Raw genomic sequence first — 24,166 nt, 5'->3', positions numbered from 1 at the left:
GATGATTATACATCCTATCTCTTATAAACCTTTCCAAGACTTTGCCCACTACAGAAGTAAGGCTCACTGGTCTATAGTTACCGGGGTTGTCTCTACTCCCCTTCTTGAACAAGGGGACAACATTTGCTATCCTCCAGTCTTCTGGCACTATTCCTGTAGACAAAGGTGACTTAAAGATCAAAGCCAAAGGCTCAGCAATCTCCTCCCTAACATCCCAGAGAATCCTAGGATAAATCCCTTCCGGCCCAGGAGACTTATCTATTTTCACACTTTCCAGGATTGCTAACACCTCCTCCTTATGAATTTCTAGTCTAGTCGCCTTAATACCGGTATTCTCCTTGACAACATTGTCTTTTTCCTGTGTGAATACTGACAAAAAATATTAATTTAGCACCTCTCCTATCTCCTCAGACTCCACGTACAACTTCCCACTACTGTCCTTGACTGGCCCTACACTTACCCTAGTCATTCTTTTATTCCTGACATATCTATAGAAAACTTTTGGGTTATCCTTGATCCTGCCTGCCAAAGACTTCTCATGTCCCCTCCTGGCTCTTCTTAGCTCTCTCTTTCGGTCCTTCCTAGCTAACTTGTAACTCTCGAGCGCCTTCATGTTTCATCTTTACATAAGCCTCCTTCTTCCTCTTGACAAGTGTTTCGACTGCTTTAGTAAACCACGATTCCCTCGCTCGACCACTTCCTCCCTGCCTGACGGGTACATACTTATCAAGGACACGCAGTATCTGTTCCTTGAACAAGCTCCACATTTCCATTGTGCCCATCCCCTGCAGTTTTCCTCTCCATCCAATGCATCCTAAGTCTTGCCTCATCACATCATAATTGCCTTTCCCCCAGATATAACTCTTGCCCTGCGGTATATACCTATCCCTTTCCATCACTAAAGTAAACGTAATCGAATTGCGGTCACTATCACCAAAGTGCTCACCTACCTCCAAATCTAACACCTGTCTTGGTTCATTACGCAGTACCAAATCCAATATGGCCTCGCCTCTCTTTGGCCTATCTACATACTGTGCCAGGAAACCCTCCTGCACACATTGGACAAAAACGGACTCATCTAAAGTACTCGCACTATAGCGTTTCCAGTCAATATTTGGAAAGTTAAAGTCCCCCATAACAACTACCCAGTTGCTTTCGCTCCTAACCCGAATCATCTTTGCAATCCTCTCCTCTACATCTCTGGAACGTTTTGGAGGCCTATAGAAAACCCCTAATAGGGTGACCTCTCCTTTCCTGTTTCTAACCTCAGCCCATACTACCTCAATAGACGAGTCCTCCTCAAACGTCCTTTCTGCCATTGTAATACTGTCCTTGACGAACAATGCCACCCCTCCCCCTCTTTTACCACCTTCCCTGAGCTTACTGAACTATCTAAACCCGGCACCTGCAACAACCATTCTTGTCCCTGCTCTATCCATGGGCGAAATTCTCCGTTATCGGCGCAAAAAACGGCGCAAATCCGACTTGCGTCACGTCGGAAAAATGGGTCGATAGTCTCCGGCGCGAAATGGGCTAGCAGCGACGTAAAGGGATCCGCGCTTGCGCAGTGGTTCACGCCGTGCAACGTCACACGCGCCGCACGGAGTGACGGCTCATAAGGCCGCGCTGCTCCCCCCCACCCGACCGGAACACCCGACCGCAACACCCGACTGGATGGCTGGCCGCCGCTCAGCCCCGAGGTTCGAGTCACGCGATGTGGAGGCGCTCCTGGACGCGGTGGAGCAGAGGAGGGACGCCCTGTATCCCGGGCACGGCCGCAGAGTTGCCCCATGCCACAGCCGGCGTCTGTGGAGGGAAGTGGCAGAGACTGTCACCGCTGTGGCCCTGACACCACGGACAGGCACCCAGTACCACAAGAAGGTGAACGACCTCGTCAGAGCAGGCTGGGTGGGCCTCCCCCATATCCCCCCTCCCCCATATCCCCCCTCCCCCATATCCCCCCTCCCCCATATCCCCCCTCCCCCATATCCCCCCTCCCCCATATCCCCCCTCCCCCATATCCCCCCTCCCCCATATCCCCCCTCCCCCATATCCCCCTCCCCCATATCCCCCCCTCCCCCATATCCCCCCTCCCCCATATCCCCCCTCCCCCATATCCCCCCTCCCCCATATCCCCCTCCCCCATATCCCCCCTCCCCCATATCCCCCCTCCCCCATATCCCCCTCCCCCATATCCCCCTCCCCCATATCCCCCTCCCCCATATCCCCCTCCCCCATATCCCCCCTCCCCATGTCCCCCCCTCCCCATACCCCCTCCCCGTACCCCCCTCCCCATACCCCCTTCCCCCATATCCCCCCTCCCCCATATCCCCCCTCCCCCATATCCCCCCTCCCCCATATCCCCCCTCCCCCATATCCCCCCTCCCCCATATCCCCCCCTCCCCCATATCCCTCCTCCCCATATCCCTCCTCCCCATATCCCTCCTCCCCATATCCCCCCTCCCCCATATCCCCCCTCCCCCATATCCCCCCTCCCCCATATCCCCCCTCCCCATATCCCCCCTCCCCCATATCCCCCCTCCCCCATATCCCCCTCCCCCATAGCTCCCCCTCCCCCATATCTCCCCCTCTCCCATATCTCCCCCTCTCCCATATCTCCCCCCTCTCCCATATCTCCCCCCTCTCCCATATCCCCCCTCTCCCATATCCCCCCTCTCCCATATCCCCCCTCCCCATATCCCCCCTCCCCCATATGCCCCCCTCCCCCATATGCCCCCCTCCCCCATATGCCCCCCTCCCCCATATGCCCCCCTCCCCCATATGCCCCCCTCCCCCATATGCCCCCCTCCCCCATATGCCCCCCTCCCCCATATGCCCCCCTCCCCCATATGCCCCCCTCCCCCATATGCCCCCCATCCCCCATATCCCCCCCTCCCCCATATCCCCCCCTCCCCCATATCCCCAAGTGAATCCAGCCCGAACCTTAACCTCTGCAATGCACGCGCAACCGATGGCGTGCATTCATATACCTGCCTAACAGTGTTGCCTTTTACCCCTGCCACCCCCCCCACAGGAGAAGCGCGCACACAACAATAGGGAGCATGCGAGGACTGGAGGAGGCCCCGCTGATGAGAGGCTTCTGACCGAACACCAGGAAAGGGCCCTGGAACTGGCTGGTGGACCTGAGGACCGGGAGGTTGCTGATACAGAGGTCGGGGGCGTAGTAGCAAGTGAGCCACCGACAGCCCGTCCCCATATCCCCCCTCCCCTATATCCCCCTCCCCCATATCACCTGATCACTGCCTGATGTCTAACCATGCATGCTTCATTGTGTATCGCAGGACCAAACGTCCAGGCACCCATCCCCGCAGATGCAGACCGCCTGCAGGATGCCCCTCGGAGGCCACGGGAGACGGAGAGACCCGGACCCTCCGGCATGCGACGCCCGTAGGATGCCCCTCTGAGACCACGGGAGACGGAGAGACCCGCACCCTCCAGCATGCAACGCCCGCAGGATTCCCCTCGCACACCACGGGAGACGGAGAGACCTGGAGCAACAGGGAGACGACACCCCCGTCACGTGCGGGAGCGACCACCCAGCGATGAGGGGGGCAGCCACAGGCCCCCGTCACATCCGAGCCAGGACACCACTACCCGGGACACCACTACCCGGGACACCACTACCCAGGAAGACGAAATACCGGACAGTGAGTCAGAGTGGATGGGTGGAGACGAACCCCCACCCCAAAGTGCCATGGACTCAGAGTGGGATGAAGAGCACGACACAACGCCACTGCTGTCACCAACACCCTCCACCATCGCAGAAACACTCACCTCGGTTGGGCACTTTAGTGATGAGGCGTCTGGTACACTCACTGGTGCGCACAACACAGCCGTCCCGCTACAGCAGGTGGAGGTAGTAGCAGCAGGGGGGCCGGGCGGTCGGAGGGCAGCCCAGCCCAAGCGAACATCTGCCGCCCAGATGGATCCCGGGTTCCTGGAGTTACCACACCCACACATAGATCCGATGCAACCACCGACCCGGAGACAAGCAAAGAGGGTGACGGGCGGCTTGCGGCGGCTGCAGTCGCAGGTGGAGGAGTCCACCCGCGTCCAGGAGGTGGGAGTGGTGCCGGTCATGCGTGCCACCCAGGCCGACACCGCACGGGTGGCGTCCGCGGTGGAGGCAATGGGTGCGACGGTGTCAGACATGGGGAACGGTTTGCGAGGCCTGGGGCCTTCCGTGCAGGCGGCGTCTGTGGCCCAGGAAATGGCTGCCCTCTCACAGGAGGCCATGAGCCAGTGCCAGCGCCAGATGGCAGAGGCGCTCAACGCCATAGCCCAGTCTCAGCAGGCCATGGCCCGTCTCTGCAGGCCATGGCCCAGTCACAGCAGGCCATGGCCCAGTCTCTGCAGGCCATCGCTGAGGGCATCGGCGCCAGTGGCCATGTGCGAGCTGGCGTCGCACTGTCACAGACAGGGTTTGCCATCCCCCTGGGCTCCATGGCTGCAAACCTGCAGACCCCTGTCGATACCAGCACGGGCCTCCAGGACTGGCAGCGCCAGATGTCGGGGGCGTCGGATGGCCAGTCCGTTCGCATCCCCCACCCATGTGGAGGCCTGGGGGCCATCGGGCACCCCGAGGGAGGAGGAGGTGGTGTGGTCCGTCCCGGCTCCCTCTGTAGGGGAGGTCCCGGTACACCGCGACACCTCGGACCCCCCCCCCCCTTCCGTCCCAGGTGCATCGGGTGGGCAACGGGCAGGACAGGCTGGCAGCTCGCCATCCCAGTCGCCCGGGCCGCAGCCTGGCCCATCTAGGCCAGGACGCCCCAGGAAACGGCCGCCAAAGGGATCCAGTGTCAGAGGGCAGGAATCACAGGAGTCCACCTCCAGTTCTGCTGTACCGTCTGGGGAACCACGTAGACGTAGTCAAAGGGCCCGTAAGGCCAAACAATTAGACACTGAGTAAGTTGGCACGGGTGCAGGGCACAGATGAGTTTTAGGGGCTAGGGCACGTGCATGAACTCCTTTGGTTATTAAAGTCAATGTTACACCTACAGAAGCTGCCTTTGTGCTCTGTCCAAAGTGTGCGGGGGTGTCATGTACGTTGAGCGCAAGTGTGTGTGTGAGGGGTGGTCTTACTTCAGCCCCAGGTGAGTCTGCCCCCTTCCCCCTGGGCCGCCATCAACATCCCCCGGGCAGAGGACGGGACCGTGCGCTGCAGTGTCACAGCCGCATGCAGGGATGGTCCGGGTGGATGGTGGTACTGTGGCCATGGGTCAGACATAGTCCAACGATGTAGAGCCAGGAGCTCACCGCAGGGCGGGTTGTCATCATCCTCCATTGCCTGCGATAGACACGCGTCCACCCGCAACTGTGAGAGCCCGGCCCGTTGTGCCGCAGGTGGATCGGCAATGGGGGGGGGGTGGTGTGCATGCAGGTGGGGTGGGTGGGGTTGGGGAGGGGGGTGAGGGTGCTGGGTGGGTGGATGGGTGGGGGGTGTGGGTGGTCGGCTGTTGCCATGGTGTGCGGTCTGTGGCCATACTACCCGATTCCCACGCCCATCTAGTCAGTGAAGTGGGTGTCTATCAGTCTGTCCCGTGCCCGCTGGGCCAGCTGGTAACGGTGGACAGCCACCCGCCTGTGTCTACCCCGTCTGCCCTGACCATTACCCCCATCCCCCTCATCTGGGGAGGACTGCGCCTCTTCCTGCTGCTCCTCCACTCCGCCCTCCTCTGCCTGCGGCACATCGCCCCTCTGTTGGGCTATGTTGTGCAGGACGCAGCACACTACAATGATGCGGCCGACCCTATCTGACCGATACTGGAGGGCACCCCCAGAGAGGTCCAGGCACCTGAAACGCATCTTCAGCACGCCAAAGCACCTCTCTATCACTCCCCTTGTCACTACATGGGCATCATTGTAGCGGTTCTCCGCCTCATTGCGTGGCCTCCATATAGGCGTCATCAGCCACGATCGCAATGGGTAGCCCCTGTCGCCCAGCAACCAGCCCCTCAGCCGGGGATGGCGTCCCTTGTACATGCCGGGGATGGATGACCGCGACAACACGAATGAGTCGTGTACACTGCCTGGGTGACGGGCGCAGACGTGCAGGATTATCATGCGGTGGTCGCAGACCACCTGTACGTTCATCGAATAGGTCCCCTTCCTATTCGTGAACACGGCCCTGTTATCTGCAGGTGGCCGCACGGCGACGTGCATCCCATCGATCGCGCCCTGGACCATGGGGAACCCGGCCACGGCAGAGAAGCCCACGGCCCGGGCATCTTGGCTGGCCCGGTCCACAGGGAAACGGATGTAGCGGTGCGCCATGGCATATAGGGCATCTGTCACTGCCCTGATGCACCGGTGCACCGATGTCTGCGATATGCCGGACAGGTCCCCACTCGGTGCCTGGAATGACCCCGTTGCATAAAAGTTCAGAGCCACCGTAACCTTGACGGATACGGGGATAGGGTGTCCCCCGCCAGTGCCACGCGGTGACAGGTGTGCCAGCAGGTGGCAGATGTGTGCCACGGTTTCCCGGCTCATTCGGAGTCTCCTCCTGCATTCCCGGTCCGTGAGGTCCTGGTATGACTGCCTGGGCCGGTACACACGGGGCGCCCTCGGGTGCCTCCGTTGCCGTGGGGCCGCGACGTCCTCCTCCCCCCCCTCGTCCTGTCGGTCGGGTGCCCCTCCAGCCTGGGCGGCTGCCGCCTGCCCCTCTGCAGCAGCCTGCGCTGCCTCTCTGGCACGCTCCTCCTCCTCCTCGGCACGCTCCTCCTCCTCCTCCTCCTCCTCATCCAGGGCAACATAGACATGAGCAGCTGCCGCCACGGCGGCCAACATCGCTGGATGATCTGAAAACATGACGGCCTGGTGGGGGGAGGGGAACGACGACATGTCATCATTGCCCATATCCCCTCCTCCCCCCAGCCAGGTGGCATGGACCGCATGGGTCCAACTGTTGGAGGCTGGCACCTGGCCAGGTGGACCAACTCACTTGCCCTCCCATACCCCTCCCCAGCAGGGACCCCCCCCCCCCATCCCGGCACGGACCCCCCCCCAACCTCCACTCCGGCACGGACCCCCATCCCCCTCCCCGGCACGGACCACCCCCCCCCCCCCCCCAACCTCCACCCCGGCACAGACCCCCCCCATCCCCCTCCCCGGCACGGACACCCCCATCCACCTCCCCGGCACGGACCCCCCCCCCAACCTCCACCCCGGCACGGACCCCCCCCCACCCCCCTACCCGGCACGGACCCCTCCCCCCACCTCCACCCCGCCACGGACACCCCCAACCTCCACCCCGGCACGGACATCCCCCTCCCCGGCACGGACCCCCCCAACCTCCACCCCAGCACGGACACCCCCAACCTCCACCCCGGCACGGACACCCCCATCCCCCTCCCCGGCACGGACCCCCCAATCTCCACCCCGGCACGGACCCCCCCCCAACCTCCACCCCAGCACGGACACCCCCCCCAACCTCCACCCCGGCACGGACCCCCCCCATCCCCCTCCCCGGCACGGACCCCCCCCCCCAACCTCCACCCCGGCACGGACCCCCTCCCGGCACTCCCCCGGTGCCCAGCCTATTCTAACCACCCCCCCCGCCGCGCGCACACACACACACAAGCTGAGACACACCTCTCCTCACGCATTCAGACTGCGGCCACGCCATCGCCTGCCCAGAGCCAACCCCCCAGGCCGTCACTCACCTCCACGCTGGTCGGCGTGAGCCTGGAGCACAGACTCACGCCGATGAAAAGGAGGTTTAATTTACGTCGACGTGAACGGTCATCACGTCGACGGGACTTCGGCCCATCCGGAAGGGAGAATATCGGCAGGCCGGAAATCGGCTGCCTTGCGCAGACCCGTGACATTCTCCGCGGCAGCGGCGACATTAACGCCCCGCCGACTTTTCTCCCTTCGGTGACTTCGGCAACCGGCGGGGGCGGGATTCACGGCGGCCAACGGCCATTCTCCGACCCTCTGGGGGGTCGGAGAATGACGCCCCATGTCTCCAAAAGGGCCACAACATCGAAGTCCCAGGTACCAACCCATGCCGCAAGTTCACCCACCTTATTCCGGATGCTCCTGACATTGAAGAAGACACACTTTAAACCACCTTCCTGCCTGCCGGTAAACTCCTGCACCTTTGAAACCTTACGCATGACCTCACTACTCTCAACCTCCTGTATACTGGAGCTACAATTTAGGTTCCCAATCCCCTGCTGAACTAGTTTAAACCCTCCCGAAAAGCATTAGCAAATTTCCGCCCCAGGATATTGGTACCCCTCTGGTCCAGGTGTAGACCATCCCGTTTGTAGAGGTCCCACAGACCCTAGAATGAGCTCCAATTATCCAGAAATCTGAAACCCTCCCTCCTGCACCATCCCTGTAGCCACGTGTTCAACTCTTTCTCCCTATTCCTCGTCTCGCTGGCACGTGGCACGGGTAACAACCCAGAGATAATAACTCTGTTTGTCCTAGATCTAAGTTTCTTCCCTAGCTCCCTGAATTCCTGCCTTACATCCCTATCCCTTTTCCTACCGATGTCGTTGGTACCTATGTGGACCACGACATGGGGCTGCTCCCCCTCCCCCTTAAGGATCCCGAAAACACGATCCGGGACATCACGGACCCTGGCACTTGGGAGGCAACACACCAACCGCGTGTCACTCTCGTTCAGACAGAATCTCCTATCTATCCCCCTAACTATGGAGTCTCCAATGACTAATGCTCTACTCCTCTCTCCCCTTCCCTTCTGAGCAACAGGGACAGACTCTGTGCCAGAGACCTGTACCCCATGGCTTACCCCTGGTAAGTCCCCACTCCCCAACAGTATCCAAAGCGGTATATTTGTTACTAAGGGGAACGACCACAGGGGATCCCTGTACTGACTGCTTCCTCCCAGCCCCTCTCAATGTCACCCATCTATCTTTATTCTTCGGAGTAACTACATCCCTGAAGCTTCTATCTATAACCACCTCTGCCTCCCGAATGATCTCAAGTTGCTCCAGCTCCAGTTCCCTAACGTGGTTTCTGAGGAGCTGGAGATGGGTGCACTTCCCACAGATGAAATCAGCAGGGACACTGACGGCGTCCCTCACCTCAAGCATTCTGCAGGAGGAACATTGCACTACCTTCCCTGCCATCCCCTCCAGACAAAAAAAAAAGAAAGAAAGAAAGAGCTTACCCGTTATTCACTCTGGGGTGGGGTCGGGTGGCTGAGAGCCCTGCTAATAGTGGGTGGGGGCAGGGGTGGACTGCTGATTGAGGAGGGGGGAGCATCCCATGTCTGTGAAGGGGAGGAGGGAATTACTTTTTTTGCTGATCGGAGTGCCCTTTTTAAACCACGCCCCTGACTTTTTTTTTCCAGAGAGGAATGAAATGTGGGTTAAAAACCTGACTGTACAGCTGGAGAGCTACATGCTGTGTTTCAGTCAGAGCCTGACATTCTGACAAAATATGGGGACATTCCGCACACTGACTCGTATTAAAAGCAAACATTTCAGTTTGGGTTCACTCCAATCCTAAAGGTTTTGGATCACTTCTGTTCAGTGGTATTCTTGGTTGAATGCAGATTTAATTAAATTCACATGGACTGGAGCTCAGTCTCATTCATGTGGCTGGATCCTTGATGATCAAAATTGCTTCACATTGGGTACAAGCTATATCTCTCATTGTCGAAGAAAGAGGTATGAAGAGCTGTTCTGCATGTTGACAGAAGCAAAATAAACCTACAGAAGAATGCAAGTTAAATAAAAGCAAAAGTGCAAAAAAACAACCTTTTCCAATATTTTATTCAATTCTCAAAACTAAATAAAATAACATTGATCTTGAATTTGCTCTGCATCTTGGATGTAGCCTGGGGGCGCAAGATCATAGGTGGATTAGAAATGGGAAGGGCACAGTAACACTGGATCTTTGCTCTGAAGATAATTATGAGGGCGTGTGGGTGAGTTGTTGTTCCTTGAAAGCCAAACAGATATGAGACAAATCGGATAATCTCATTCCCAATCTGCTCCAAGGTGTAAAGGGGCTCACAAATGTGTTGTGGGCTAGAAGCATGGTTCATAGAAAAGGTTCTAGCTCAGTGTAATTGGTCCTCTTGGAAAGATCCACTTTATGCAGATGTTGTAGCTGGATGTCCTGTCCCCTCTCAATAGCAGTTGATCAGTAATTTTCATTTTTCTGCTTCCTCCCCCACTCCACCACTTCTGCTCCACTTGACCACTCAAGTTGTGCTGACATGCAGATAGGCACATCTGCTTGTATTACACTAAATGCCAGACCGAGAAGCTCCAGTCGTCAGGCTTCCTGAGCAGCAACTGGGTGTGAATCCTTCTCTGCCATCATTATGGCAGCAGAATGAGATTGATAATATGTAATTTGCAAAATGTTATAAATAAATATGAGCACTCGAATTGAGATATTTCAAAAACTATAGTGTTGTTTCGTCTTTCCTGGGACATGGGTGTCACTGGCAAGGACAGCATTTGTGGCATATCCTTTGAGAAGATGATGGTGAGTTCCCTTCTTGAGCAGTGGTGCTGGGAAGGGAATTCCAGAATTTGATCCCATGATAATGAAGGAACAAGATATAGTTCCAAGTCAGGATGGTGTATGACTTCTAGGCAGTGGAATTCCTATGCCTCTGCTGTTCATGTCTTTCTAGATGGTGGAGGCAGTGGGTTTGGAAGATGCTGTCAAAGGAGTCTTATTGAGTTACTACAGTGCATTTTGTATACGGTCGGCACTGATACCTCTGTATGTCAGTGGTGGAGGGAGTGAATGTTTAAGGTGGTGGATGGGGTTCAGGTTAGCCTCTTGCCTTCAGACCTTTGTTTAAAGATATATCATAAATGTGTTTGCAGCTTTACAATGAAGAGATATTGGATCTATTTGACAGCACACGTGATCTGGATTCACGGCAGAGGAAATCGAACATTAAAATTCATGAAGGTGCCAATGGAACAATTTACACCAGTGGGGTTGTCTCACGTGTTGTTAATTCAGAACAAGAGGTCAGTGCAAAACCAACTGGGCATATTTTAGTTCATGTATTATTTCTGATGGACCATTTTAAAGGTTTTTTTAGATCAATCATGGCTATCGATAGTTTAAAATGAATGTGCCTGACCAGTTCTGGTTCCTGTGTGCTACTTTATCAGTAGTTATTTAGAATGTTGTGATGTATGTGTGTATTGGGGAGGGGGAAGGGCAATGGCAATCATGCTGTGGGAGAGAACAGATAATGGACTTTCTTCACAGGAGGTTGGCAACAGTGAATGAATTGCGATCAACCATGGGATTAATGAAAGTTGGCTTGTCCTTTCAGTAGGAACCAGCACCTTTCATATTCACTCAGTCTTCCTCATGACTCAGATTATTTTTCTATTTAACCTATGATACTTTCAGTTCAGCATGGTGAGTTGGAGATGCAAGAGACTTAACAGGGCTATTCTAAAGCCATAATTGACTGTGTTTATGTATGGCTTGGATGAGTAGGTGCTCTATTACATTTTTCGAATAAGTGCAGGGTAGGATTATTCCGCCCCACCCGCCACAAGGTTGCCACAGGCGTGACCTGAACAATGGAAAAGTCCATTGACCACGGGTGGGATTCTTCCATCGCTGGGCGGGCACAGCCGAAAAATCCTGCCCAGAGGAGTAGACTTCATCGAGTCTGCTCCGCCATTCGATCATGACCTCATCCTGGCCTTAGCTTCACCGCCCCTGCCTGATCTCCATACCCCTTCAACCCTTGACCAATTAAAAATCTGTCCAACTACTTCTTAAATTTACTCACTGTCCCAGCATCCAACGCACTCAGCTCTATGATGCATCTTGAGACAGAACATCCATATATAGATTAAAACTTCAATTTTTATGTTATAAAATATAATTTTCTTTACATTTTTGATAGTACTAATTTGTATGTCCAGGTGAGGAAAATAGATTAGTGTTCAACTATTATTTTTAATAAATGTTTCTTCTGACTTTTGCATGGGAAAAAAAGATGTGTGTACCATAATACATTTTATTAGTTGTTAAATTTGTTAATATCTGTTCTCTCCCATATCATGATTGCCATTATCCTTCCCCCTCCACAATTCACATACACTTTTCCCCCCCCCTGCCAGAAGGCATTGAATTTTGCTGGAGTTTGGTTCCACTGCCCCCTCCATTGAATCTATTTGTAGAAATCCACCTGAGACTGGGCATCAAAACTAAGCCCTTTTACGGCATTTGACAATGCTTCTATCCAGCTGGTCATCGGAGTAGCTTCCAAATAATATTTGGCTGATTTTTGTTGGAGGCTGCTCAAAACCAAACATAATGCATCGTAATTACAAAAAAAATGAAATAATGTATTTGAGGCATAAAGACTTCATGGAAGCCCACAAGAGGGATCTCTCGGTATTCACCGGCCGCACACCACTCGAGTGAGAGCGCAATACATCCAGTGGATCACGCCCTTGATATAGGCTTATGTATTTATTTTCTGTTTCCTTATACAAATCTATAAGTCAATCTCAAAATAAAATTCACTAAGGGTTAATTGTTATTGTTGGACTTTAGCTTTAATAGATCAAATTGCCTTGCTGGTGAGCTTAATTGAAAATCTTTTTGAGTCTGCTTTAAATTAGTTGATATTTCAGCTCAGACACTTATTCTGAAGTTCAGATGCCCATTTGAGGAAGGTAACTCCAGTGAATTTAAAAATAATTTGAAGAAAGCAGATAAATGTTTTGAGAGCAAAATACCAGAAAAGGCATTTAAAACAGATATTTACCAATAACCTTAGCTTGGCAAAAGTTAATAATTGTCAGAGAGTTAAGCCCATTATTTATACAATAGAATTTATACAGTTCTATTGTCATGAATATGACATCTCTTCCACCCCCTCCCCTCCACCTTGCTTTTCTGACAGCCCCAATTGGGAATACCCAGTTAGGTGGTGATTTGCTTTGTGCCTTAATTCAAGTTGGCACAAAGCTGGTGAAAGGATTATTGCTCCTCTTAACTTTTGTTTTGCAGATGATAAAATGTTTGAAGCTCGGTGCTCTTGCTCGCACCACTGCAAGCACGCAGATGAATGCGGAGAGTTCCCGTTCCCATGCTATATTTACAGTCCACATCTGCCAAATGAGGATCTGCTCCAGGCAAGATATGGTATGTATCCCGGACACAGTTAGTGCTGAATAGTAATTCCCGTCTTAAATAGAAGCGGGATTTTACAGTTCAATGAAAACCTGCATTATAAAAACGCAGCCTATGAAAGCTATACAGGGCTCCTTCTGCTGGCAAGACTGCTGTGTATAAAATCTCTGAAGTTTAATGATCTGACTGTATTGTGAATTTTAAAATAAATGATGACCACCATCAAATGAAAAGGAACATATGGAGCAGATTATTACACTTACATTATTTTAGGCAATTTGATCTGCCAGTTACGTAGTGGCACCCACTGGGATTGGAGGGCAAGCGGGATGTAAAAAGGAATAACGCACAGACATCTCTCTTTCCAAATAGGGACAATGGAAAATGAACACCCCAAAGTAGCAATAAACATTGAGATTCCCAAAGTCTCTGTTTCACTGAATCCCTTTCATCTGTAATTTAGTATCTCCATTTTATTGGTAGTGTTTGCCTTTTCCTGTTTTAATCTTTTTCTGTTCCTTCACATGTACTTTAGCTACCACAACCCAGCATTTAGGTTCAAGCAACTTGTACGAGGATAGCATTAAGCTTCATCGCTTAGCTTGTTTCTCAAAACTGCTATGAGATCATGTGAATGCGAAGGATTTGTGAGAAAATGCTATTAATAGGCACAGTAACTATTCAAACAAGAACTTTATCCCATTCTGAGAATATCTGAATAAGCAGAGTGGGTGTTGATGAGCATCATGGGCGAAATTCTCCGTTATCGGCGCGATGCCGCCCACCGGCGCCAAAAAAGGCGCAAATCAGTCCGGCATCATGCCGCCCCAAAGATGCGGAATCCTCCGCATCTTGGGAGGCCGAGCCCTAACCTTGAGGGGCTAGGCCCGCACAGGACTGATTTCCGCCCCGCCAGCTGGCGGGAAAGGCCTTTGGTGCCCCGCCAGCTGGCGCGGAAATGACATTGCCGGGCGGCGCGTGCGCGGGAGCGTTAGCGGCCGCTCACTGCATCCCCGCGCATGCGCAGTGGAGGGGGTCTCTTCCGCCTCTGCCATGGTGGAGACCATGGCGAAGGCGGAAGGAAAAGAGTGCCCCCACGGCACAGGCCCGCTCGCGGATCGGTGGGCCCCGATCGCGGGCCAGGCCACTGCGGGGTCACCCCCCCCTGGGCCAGATCGCCCCGCCCCCCCCCAGGACCCCGGAGCCCGCCCGCGCCGCCTTGTCCCGCCGGTAAGAGAGGTGGTTTAATCCAAGCCGGCGGGACAGGCATTCCAGCAGCGGGACTTCGGCCCATCCGGGCCGGAGAATCGCTGGGGGGGGAGGGGCCCGCCAACCGGTGCGGCGCGATACCCGCCCCCGCCGAATCTCCGGTGCCGGAGAATTCCGCAACCGCGAGGGCGGAATTCACGCCAGCCCCCAGCGATTCTCCGACCCGGCGGGGGGGTCAGAGAATCTCTCCCCATGGGCGTCATTCTCCGCCGGCGGGAGCCTCCGTTTTGCCGGCGCCCGGGGGTTTCCCGACGGCGTGGGGCTGCCCCACAATGGGAAACCCCATTGACCGGCCGGTGTAACGGAGCATCCCGCCGGCGGGTCGGGGCAGAAATGTGGCTGGGTGGGATGGAGAATTTCGCTCCATGTCTTTTATGTTAACTACACTTCAGACTTTTAAAAAATCTTGTTCTCTCTAACGAGTTGGAAATCATTAAGCGTCACAATGTTTGCAAATTAATTTAGGTGAGACAGCTCACAGAAATGAAATTAAATAAAACTTATTTTTAATTGTTGCCTCACTTTATGAAACTCTGCTCTTCTGAAGGTGGTGACTCATGGCGGACCTGTGCTTGGGACTGGTAAAATGTTTGTGCTCAATCGAGTGACTGTTTTTCATATACCGTGGTTTTTCATACCGTGAGCAGCACGGTAGCACAGTGGTTAGCACATTTGCTTCACAGCTCCAGGGTCCCAGGTTCGATTCCCGGCTTGGGTCACTGTCTGTGTGGAGTGTGCACATCCTCCCAGTGTCTGCGTAGGTTTCCTCCGGGTGCTCCGGTTTCCTCCCACAGTCCAAAGATGTGCAGGTTAGGTGGATTGGCCATGCTAATTACCTAAATTACCTTTAGTGTCCAAAAAGGTTGGGTGGGGTTATTGGGATACGGGGATAGGGTGAAAGTGTAGGCTTGGGTAGGGTGCTCTTTCCAACTCAATGGTCCTCCTTCTGCACTGTAACTTCTATGATTCTCTGTGTCAGCCTAAGCAGTGCCTGCTGAAAATTCTGTGACAGTGTGAACAATACAGTCAGATCTAATATAAGAATCAGAAACCGAGGCTGTGGTTGCTTTCTTTTGCATCACTCCAGTACAACATAGCTTGAATATGCCGCAGTTAGTTGTAACAACACTGCTGCTTCCCTCACCATGAACCGTTATTTTATTGCCGATTTTGGGTCACAAAGTAAAATATTTTGGTTCTTTGGACTTGACACCAAACCAGAACCGTGCATTTACTTTTATAGATCATCATAGGCAATGCATTCTCTGAGTTGGTTCTGTTTTTATTCAGTATAGTCACCCAAATGCCCATGTTTGCCATTCAGGTCTCCTGCAGTTTAAGCAATCTAAGGCCAATGTTTAAGACTTCTTAAATTACAGAGAAACAAAAAGCTCATTATTGGTAAAAATGATCAAGAAGCTGTGGGATTGTCTAAGGAACTCAGCTGATTCATTGATGTCCTTTGCGGAGGAAACTGCTGCTCTTGTCTTTATGTGGCTCCAGTTCCACAATAATATACTTAACTCTTAACTGCTCTCTGAAGTGCCCAGCAAACTACTCAGCTGTACCAAACTGCTACAAAGCCTGACAAGATTCCAGCACTTAAAGAAGAAGATCTGTCACCGCCACTCAATAAAGTGGTAACAATCACAGTAATTGATCCTGACTGATTCTTCTTGTAACTAATATATTTACTTTTGGCATTTATTTTAATTTCATTTTGTCAAAGAAGTGGAACTACACAGAGTGGGGTAAAATTAAATTATTAGCAACTTCTGCCAATCAGTTGAGTGCAAATTGGAGTAATTATTCGCCCGATTCGCCCCCAAAATTTTAAAGTTAATTTGTGACGGGTTTTTCAAGGAATTTGAGTTCCCCATCATTATTCAATGACTACGGCGGGATTCTCCGGCCGCGTTCACCTGCCGACGGGAGAATCCTGCTCGAGGTCAATGGATTTTTCCATTGTCGGTGTCTCGCCCATGACATTCTTTCGGTGGGCGGGGCTGGAGAATCCAGCCCTTCATCACTTTTTTGGGGCCTGGGGAGTTTCTCACCGGTTTAGCCCACACTTAGAATTTTTTAGCACTGGGGAGCTGAACTCAGAGGTCGGCCTGCCATTTTGAAAAGGTGCCCTGATCACTAAATGAGCTTTTGTGTCCCCCACCCATGGGCAATGTCACCCTCCACACACATAGACACTACCCCCCCCCCCCCCCCAAATGAGGACACCCAGCTATGGAGTCCCAGAGGGTCATCCCCCCCCCCCTCAAGCCCCTTTACAGCACCCCTTTCCTTCTAGGACCCTCACCCATCACTCATTTAACCTTCTGTGGGCCCTACATACCGGCCCTGCACTTCCCCACCCTTCAAACCCCCACTCCACCCCCATTTTATGGGTATGGCCCCACTCGGCCCCTGGCCCTTGGCAGTGCAACCCTGGCAGCCAGCCAGTGCTCCTACTGGCTTGGTAATGCCATCTGGGCACCTTGGCAGTGCCAGAGTGTCAGTGCCAAGGAACCAGCTGGGCAATGCCATGGAACCCGCGTTCCAGGGGGAGAGCCAGGGTGCCACCCTGCACTTGCCCTAACCACCCTGGGGTCTCCAGTGGCCCCGGAGACCCCTCGGTGTCTTTGCGCCTGGTCCACGTTTGTTTGGACCATCACTGATCGGCACCCGGCTTCAGCCTACCTGGGGAAGTTGAAGAATCGAGGGAGGCCGCTGGATCCCACGCAGTTAGGTCGTAAATAGGTTTACGACCTAGTTCCGTGAGCATCATTCGGTCCTGCCCATTTGGGGCGGGGTTCCGACTCCAATGTCGGAGAATCGCGGGAGGTGTGGAGCCTGTTGGGAGGCTCGCTGGAGGCCTTTCCCGACATTCTCTGGTCACGTTACGCTCTAGTGAGAGCCCGACGCGGCTGGTGATTTGCGCCCTTGGTCTGTACGTTATCTAATAAGTTATACGTTTGTGATTCGTGTATCTTAATTTGAATAGAAATGGCCCTCTGATATTCTGTTATAAGGATTAAAGAGGGTCACAGAATCATAGGAAATATAGTGCAGAAAAGGCCCTTGGACCCATTAAGTCTGCACTGAAAAACATCATATCTAATCCCATTTTCCAGCACCTGGCACTTGGTCTTGAATGTTATGATGTTCCAAGTGCTCATCCAGGTACTTTTTAAAGGATGTGAGACAACCCGCCTCTACCACCCTCTCAGGCAGTCCATTCCAGAATGTCACCTCCCTCTGGGTAAAAAAAGGTTTTCCTCCCATCTCCCCCCCCCCCCCCCCCCCCCCCAAAACCTGCCCCTCACCTTCAACTTGTGTCCCCTCGTGACTGACCTTTCAACTCAGGAGAACAGCTTCTCCCTATCCACTATGTCCATTGCCTTCATAAACCTGCACACCTCGATCAGGTCGCCTCTCAGTCTTCTCTGCTCCAACGAAAACAACCTAAGCCTATCCAACCTCTCTTCATAACTCAAATGTTCAATCCCAGCAAAATCCTGGTGAATCCAGAAGAATCCAAGAGTACAAATAATCCACGTTGGCTTTCCACTTTTTTCCTATCTCTGACTCTAATAAAGCTTGATTTAATCATGAGTTCCAGAGGTGACTTCTTTGCTGTTTGATTTGCCAAGATTAAGAAAACAAACCCTGTGCCACATCCATTTCTGGTTTTTGGCTACATCCCGCGCCACATTACTATTCCCACTGATCACTATACCACTTCATTTGGTCTTACTGACGATCCTCATCCTGGTTAGGAAACAAACATGCCCTTGGAATAAAACCTTCTCAGGTTAGGTGGGAGTTGAGATAATGGTAGGTTACAGGAAATGAGAGAATTTTTGTTAAATTTGAGGGAGATGGTTTATTTCGACGGGGAAGGTTATGCTGGCTGAATTTGCTGGAGCAGGGGAGAATTACTGGGAATGCTAAAGTTTTTAAATCTGGGTTTCATACCTGCTTTGCTGCCTGTTGTTGCTGGTCTGAGATTCAAAAGTTCTCAGAACTATGGTCAAAGGTTGTAGGTGGTATTGACAGTGCCAACGTGTATTTGACATCCACTTCTTAAATGTTCACCTTAGCTCAGTTGTAGCATCCACTTCTGATCAATTTCATGAGTTTCAATCTTCATTCCACGACATAAGCACATAATCTTGGCATGACGGCATAGTGGTTAGCACTGCTGCCTCACCGCGCCAGGGACCCAAGTTCAATTCCAGCTTTGGGTGACTGTAATTTTCATGTTCTCCCCCTGTCTGCGTGGGTTTCCTCCGGATGCTCAGGTTTCCTCCCACAGCCCAAAGATGTGCAGGTTATGTGGATTGGCCATGCTAAATTGCCCCCAAGTGTTCAAAGGTTAGGGAGGGTTACAGGGGATTGGGCCCAGGTATGGTGCTCTTTTGGAGGGTCGGTTCAGAATGGCTTCCTTCTGCACTGCAGGGATTCTATGATTCTAATCTGTGGAGACACTTTAATTAAGTACTGAGTGAATGTTGTATTATCAAGGATGTTGGGCGAAATTCTCCCCCAACGGCACGATGTCCGCCGACTGGCGCCCAAAACAACGCCAATCAGACGGGCATCGCGCCACCCCAAAGGTGCGGAATGCTCCGCATCTTTGGGGGCCGAGCCCCGACATTGAGGGGCTAGGCCGGCGCCGGAGGGATTTCCGCCCCGCCAGCTGGCAGAAACGGCCTTTGTTGCCCCGCCAGCTGGCGCGGAAATGACATGTCGGGGCGGCGCATGCGCGGGAGCGTCAGCGGCCGCTGACAGTTTCCCGCGCATGCGCAGTGGGGAGAGTCTCTTCCGCCACCGCCATGGTGGAGACCGTGGCGGAGGCGGAAGGGAAAGAATGCCCCCACGGCACAGGCCCGCCCGTGGATCGGTGGGCCCCGATCGCGGGCCAGGCCACCGTGGGGGCACCCCCCCGGGGTCAGATCGCCCCGCGCCCTCCCCAGGACCCCGGAGCCCGCCCACGCCACCTTGTCCCGCCGGTAAATAGCTACTTTAATTTACGCCGGCGGGACAGGCAATTTCTCGGCGGGACCTCGGGCCATCCGGGCCGGAGAATCGAGCGGGGGGGCCCGCCAATCGGCGCGGCCCGATTCCCGCCCCCGCCCAATCTCCGGTACCGGAGACTTCGGCAACCGGCGGGGGCAGGATTCACGGCGGCCAACGGCCATTCTCCGACCCGCTGGGGGGTCGGAGAATGACGCCCGTTGTCTCTCAGATAAGATTTTGAACCAATCTGGCCTATTGGGTTAGTCTCAGAAATCTCAAGAAAATTTTCAAAGAAGAACGGGCATGTTCTCGTGTACTGGCCAACATCCATCCTTGAAAATATGTCAATGAAACAGGTTAACTGACCATAATCGCATTTGGTATTGTTTGGCCTTTGTTTGCAAGTGGGCCGCAGTGTTTGCCGACAAAAATGACAGTGACTATAGATCAAATATTTTTTTCTAGCTATGAAGAGCTTTGGCATCTGCAAATCAATAAAGGTGTTCTATAAATGAAAGTAATTATTTATAGAAAATTTATATTTAAAACACTGTTTGCATTGTTGTAACCATCTACCCTTCAGGTAAATGGCGAGGTGAATGGAGTGGCACATGAATCGCAACCAGTGAATGAGTATGAAACACTCATGGCCAAATTCCATTTTGTTGACCTTGCTGGTTCAGAAAGACTCAAACGCACTGGAGCAACAGGAGAGAGGGCCAAAGAAGGCATTTCTATCAACTGTGGTCTGGTAAGGAGGAAAACAAAACTATTTCACTCCCTCAATAAAATTTACCATTGCATATTCTATCCCAATGCATGCAATGTTTTTGTTATTTCTATGTACATCTGGGTTATGTTTGAAATCATGAGCACAATTAATTCATTCTGATGAAACACAATGCACTCTCATATGGTTGACTCATTAGGTATTTTTGTGATTGATACTGGTAGAAATCTAAAATAATATTTGACAGTGCAGTGAATGTTGTAATTTCAAATGTATTGTATTATAGGTGTTTGGTGCAGTAAGGGTTAAAAGCCTGGGTTAGAACATAGAACATACAGTGCAGAAGGAGGCCATTCAGCCCATCGAGTCTGCACCGACGCACTTAAGTCCTCTTAAGCCCACTTAAGACTTCCACCCTATCCCCGTAACCCAATAACCCCATCTAGCCTTTTTTGGTCACTGAGGACAATTTATCATGGCCAATCCACCTAACCTGCACGTCTTTGGACTGCGGGATAGAGTGTGTTTGACTGCTGCAGTCATATTTAAAAGAAAAATCCCAGTTTGAAGGGAAGCATATTTTAGGAGCAAGGGGTGCAATTAGCCATCGTAAAGGTTTGGGCTAATGGAGTTTTGTTTTGATTAAGGGGATTCCTTGGGGAGTTAACTAGTTTTCAGAGTGGTGAAATTATGTCATTGCTGGGTGGAGCAAAGGCATCAGGCTTTTTGAGAAAGCATTTTCAGTTTAGTTCTGTTCTGGATGAAGCTGGAACCACAAGTCAAATGTTGCTCTCTGCAGTTTAGTTAAAAAGGGATTAACAGTCGTTAAAGCAGTGCAGACCTGTTTGCGGACAAGGGGGGAGCTGAAACAAGCCAGCTGAAACAGCTTTTGAAGACATACAGCGAAAGTTTCTGCATGGGTCTGACCAAAGTTAGATCTTTTCTGTAAAGAAGTGTCAAGAGATCATTGTTTCTCAAAGAATATTTCTGTAAAGCATGTATTCCTCTGTGCCATTTGTATTTAAGGTGGATTGAGAGCTATCAACTACCAACACAAATACCCCCCTAAAGATACAGTACTCTAAAGGTAACCCTTAATAATTTTCCTAACAACATCCATAAGCCAAATACCCTTTTCCAACAAAACAGTAGGTTTGAATTACTTTGAAGTTATCAAGTGGTCTGGAGACATTCTTTAGCAGGCAGAGAGAGAGACCAAAAATACATTTTCTTTGTTTGAATGCAGCTCCCAACTGAAAACAAACCAAAAAAATCCAGAGCCACAAAGCAGCTTCCAGCTCAAAACAGAAGTAAAAGACAGAATCACAGCCCAGCTCCACCCACACACTGACATCACTGCAGCCATTTGGTAAAACACACTTTTCTTAAAGGGACCCTCACATGACAATTGACAGTATAGAATAATACGTGTCAAAACTTCCATATATGCCATATGCATTTTCCCAGATTGCATTCTCTCAAGTTTACTTTTTCTGCCAGACCAACAAGACCTGTGCACTCAGGAGTTGACATTACTGAAACAGGTTTCAGAAAACTATAAAAGCAGCTTCTCGGATAACAAATATGCATTTCTTTAATAACCAGATTTAGGAAAAGTAAAACAGAAAGTATCCAAATGCAGGAAAACCCAATAGACTCTTGATGTAGTTTCATGGCTGTCAATATCACAGAAACAGATGATCTGGTCATTAACACATTGGTATTTGTCTGAGTTTGCTTTGTGCAAATTGATTGCTATGTTTGTTACATTGTAGCAGTGCGTACACAGTACTTCATTGGCCGTTCAACACTTTGGGACTGCCTGTGGTCATAAAAGACATGAAATAAATACAAATCCAGGGGATCAGCCTACAAATTTGTGTTGAGCGGAGATTTGTGATAGCCATGCAGGCCCCATGCCCCCATGCACGCAACTCCCTTGAACTTGATATGCCTACAAATGTAGTCAATGTCAAAAACAACAGATTCAAGTGCCAAATTAAAACATTGTTACGTAGTAGTTGTGTGAAAAAGTACTTACTAAATTTATTTAAACCTTACAAAGGCCTGCCATTGTAAAAGGTCCAGAAAATTACATTGTGAAATGTCAGGAATTAACTGCAGGAAAACTCTGTAATCCTTTTCTGCTAAGTGTGCTGTCCTCGGATATGTGGAACACAGTACAGCGAGTCATTAATGCGATCAAATATGTTTTCTTGCGGCAATGCAAAATCCCGAGAACCGCTATAGCCTGTGACAGCGGCAAGGGAAACGGATGAGCAGGCAGGCATTCATCGGATTTTTTAGGGTCCCTGTACTTCACCTTCTCTCTGATCGACAATACAGTTAGCTTTCGCACAGGTTTAGCCATACCCGCAGGCTTTGCATGTCATTCCACAGGGAGATTGCGCTGTCAAATGATGACTTGCCATGCGCTCAGTGTGTTTCTGCTCTTGTGTGGTCTAATTTAGCTCTGATCGTTCGGCACGGTCAACAGAATGCAAAGGCAAGTCTGGGTTATCCAGGGTTACCAATATGGGAATTTGGCCCATCACAAACATTGTCCTGTGGGATTTGCCATCCTGCTTGTGGGGATGGTTGACACCTTCAACATAACTGGAAATGCATGTGATTCCCATTTGCCTCATCACGATTTCGCTGCAAAAGCTTTTCTCTCTAGTGTTGCTGTGCTGTTTCTAAATACTTATTTTCAAATAATTCCATTGTCTCCTTTATATAAACCAAGCAGTGGCATGAACTGTTTGTTTTTGAGTAAGCACTTTCAACTTGCTTCGGACTTAATTGCACTGCCTACTGTAGGTTTGTTCACCTGTGGAGAGTGGGCAGAATGTTAGAAATGGCAGTATATAGAGAGCTGTGTAATTAGAAGCAAGGCAAAATTGTATTTTGCATCATTTGCACAGTGTGAATGCAACATGTCCATGATCATCCTTATTTACTCTTTTTAAGGAAGTTTATATTGTACTAGTTAGAAGGGCACTGAAAACCTTCAAAATAAGTAAGAGGATGTCACTGGTCTCATTCTACATGTAACTGCAATGCAATTTTGGAGCAATTTTTAACTGCTTTTATACTCTCATGGCAGTCATTCTCAATGTGGTAGGCAGCTGTCCAAGAGCCAGCCTCTGGTGTCTACATTGTTAAAGCTTGTTCACTTACCCTGACGACCAATTCATAGAACCACTGGTAGTGTTGCAGTATTACTTTTTAAGTTCTACACTTGGGGATCAATGTTTCAGTGCATCACATTTTCCCCTAATTATTGGAGGCCTGTAAAATGCCAAATGTACCTCGAGCACCCAAATTTAGTTGGTAAGTGTGAAGAGCGTTGGGAAAATTTTAGTGTGTAGGTCACCCAATTATCCAGCAGGGCATTCTGATCACATCAGCAGAAAACGTCCAAGTAGAATCATAGAATATGTAACATTAGAAACAGGTTGTTCTGTTCAACCAGTCCATGTCGATGTTTAGGCACCGTTAGGGCCGCCTCCCATCTTTCCTCATCAGACTCAGCAAAATCCTTTGTTCCCTGCTCCTTCATGTGTTCACTTAGCTTTCCCTTAAATGCATCTATACCATGCCTTTCAACTACTCCCCGTTATAATGAATTCCCCATTCTCATCAAAGAATTTTCTTCTGAATTCCCTATTTAATTTCTTGGTGACTGTCTTATATTGATGCCCTCAAGTTTTTCTCTTCTCCACAAGCAGAAGCAATGGCCCAGATCTTCCAGTCTCTGATTGTTGGAGACCGGATATACGATCCAAGATGTGCGTAGGGAACTTGTGGAGGTCCTGGTGCACAAATCTCTGTGGGAATTGCCCAGAAGGTTTGAACATCCGATGGGCAATTCATCTGCTGTCCGGGATCCTCTGTGAATGTCTATAACTCTTGAGTTAAAGTGAGAGGCTCCCGACAATTCCACGGTATTTATCTGAATAGTTATCCTGGAAGTGGTAGGTAAATTAAAACCTAGTTTAACACCTGGATAACAAC

The 24,166-nt window shown here is 51.2% G+C and overlaps 1 protein-coding gene across 3 annotated transcripts in view; it reads left to right on the top strand.

Moving 5' to 3' along the window:
* The window catches only part of kif21b (kinesin family member 21B), a 223,118-nt gene that overhangs the window by 78,535 nt on the left and 120,417 nt on the right, over positions 1 to 24,166 (top strand). For all 3 annotated transcript variants that reach the window (XR_011935738.1, XR_011935737.1, XM_072480319.1), the window contains exons 4-6: positions 10,848 to 10,997; positions 13,015 to 13,149; positions 20,003 to 20,170. Coding sequence is in view for 1 of the 3 variants with exons in the window: in XM_072480319.1 (XP_072336420.1) it covers positions 10,848 to 10,997; positions 13,015 to 13,149; positions 20,003 to 20,170 (453 nt within the window). In the remaining 2 variants the exon portion in view is untranslated. The remainder of the gene's footprint in view (positions 1 to 10,847; positions 10,998 to 13,014; positions 13,150 to 20,002; positions 20,171 to 24,166) is intronic.

This window comes from Scyliorhinus torazame, chromosome 17, assembly GCF_047496885.1.
Source record: "Scyliorhinus torazame isolate Kashiwa2021f chromosome 17, sScyTor2.1, whole genome shotgun sequence".
Lineage (NCBI taxonomy): Eukaryota > Metazoa > Chordata > Chondrichthyes > Carcharhiniformes > Scyliorhinidae > Scyliorhinus > Scyliorhinus torazame.
This window is presented reverse-complemented; position numbering and strand designations above follow the sequence as displayed.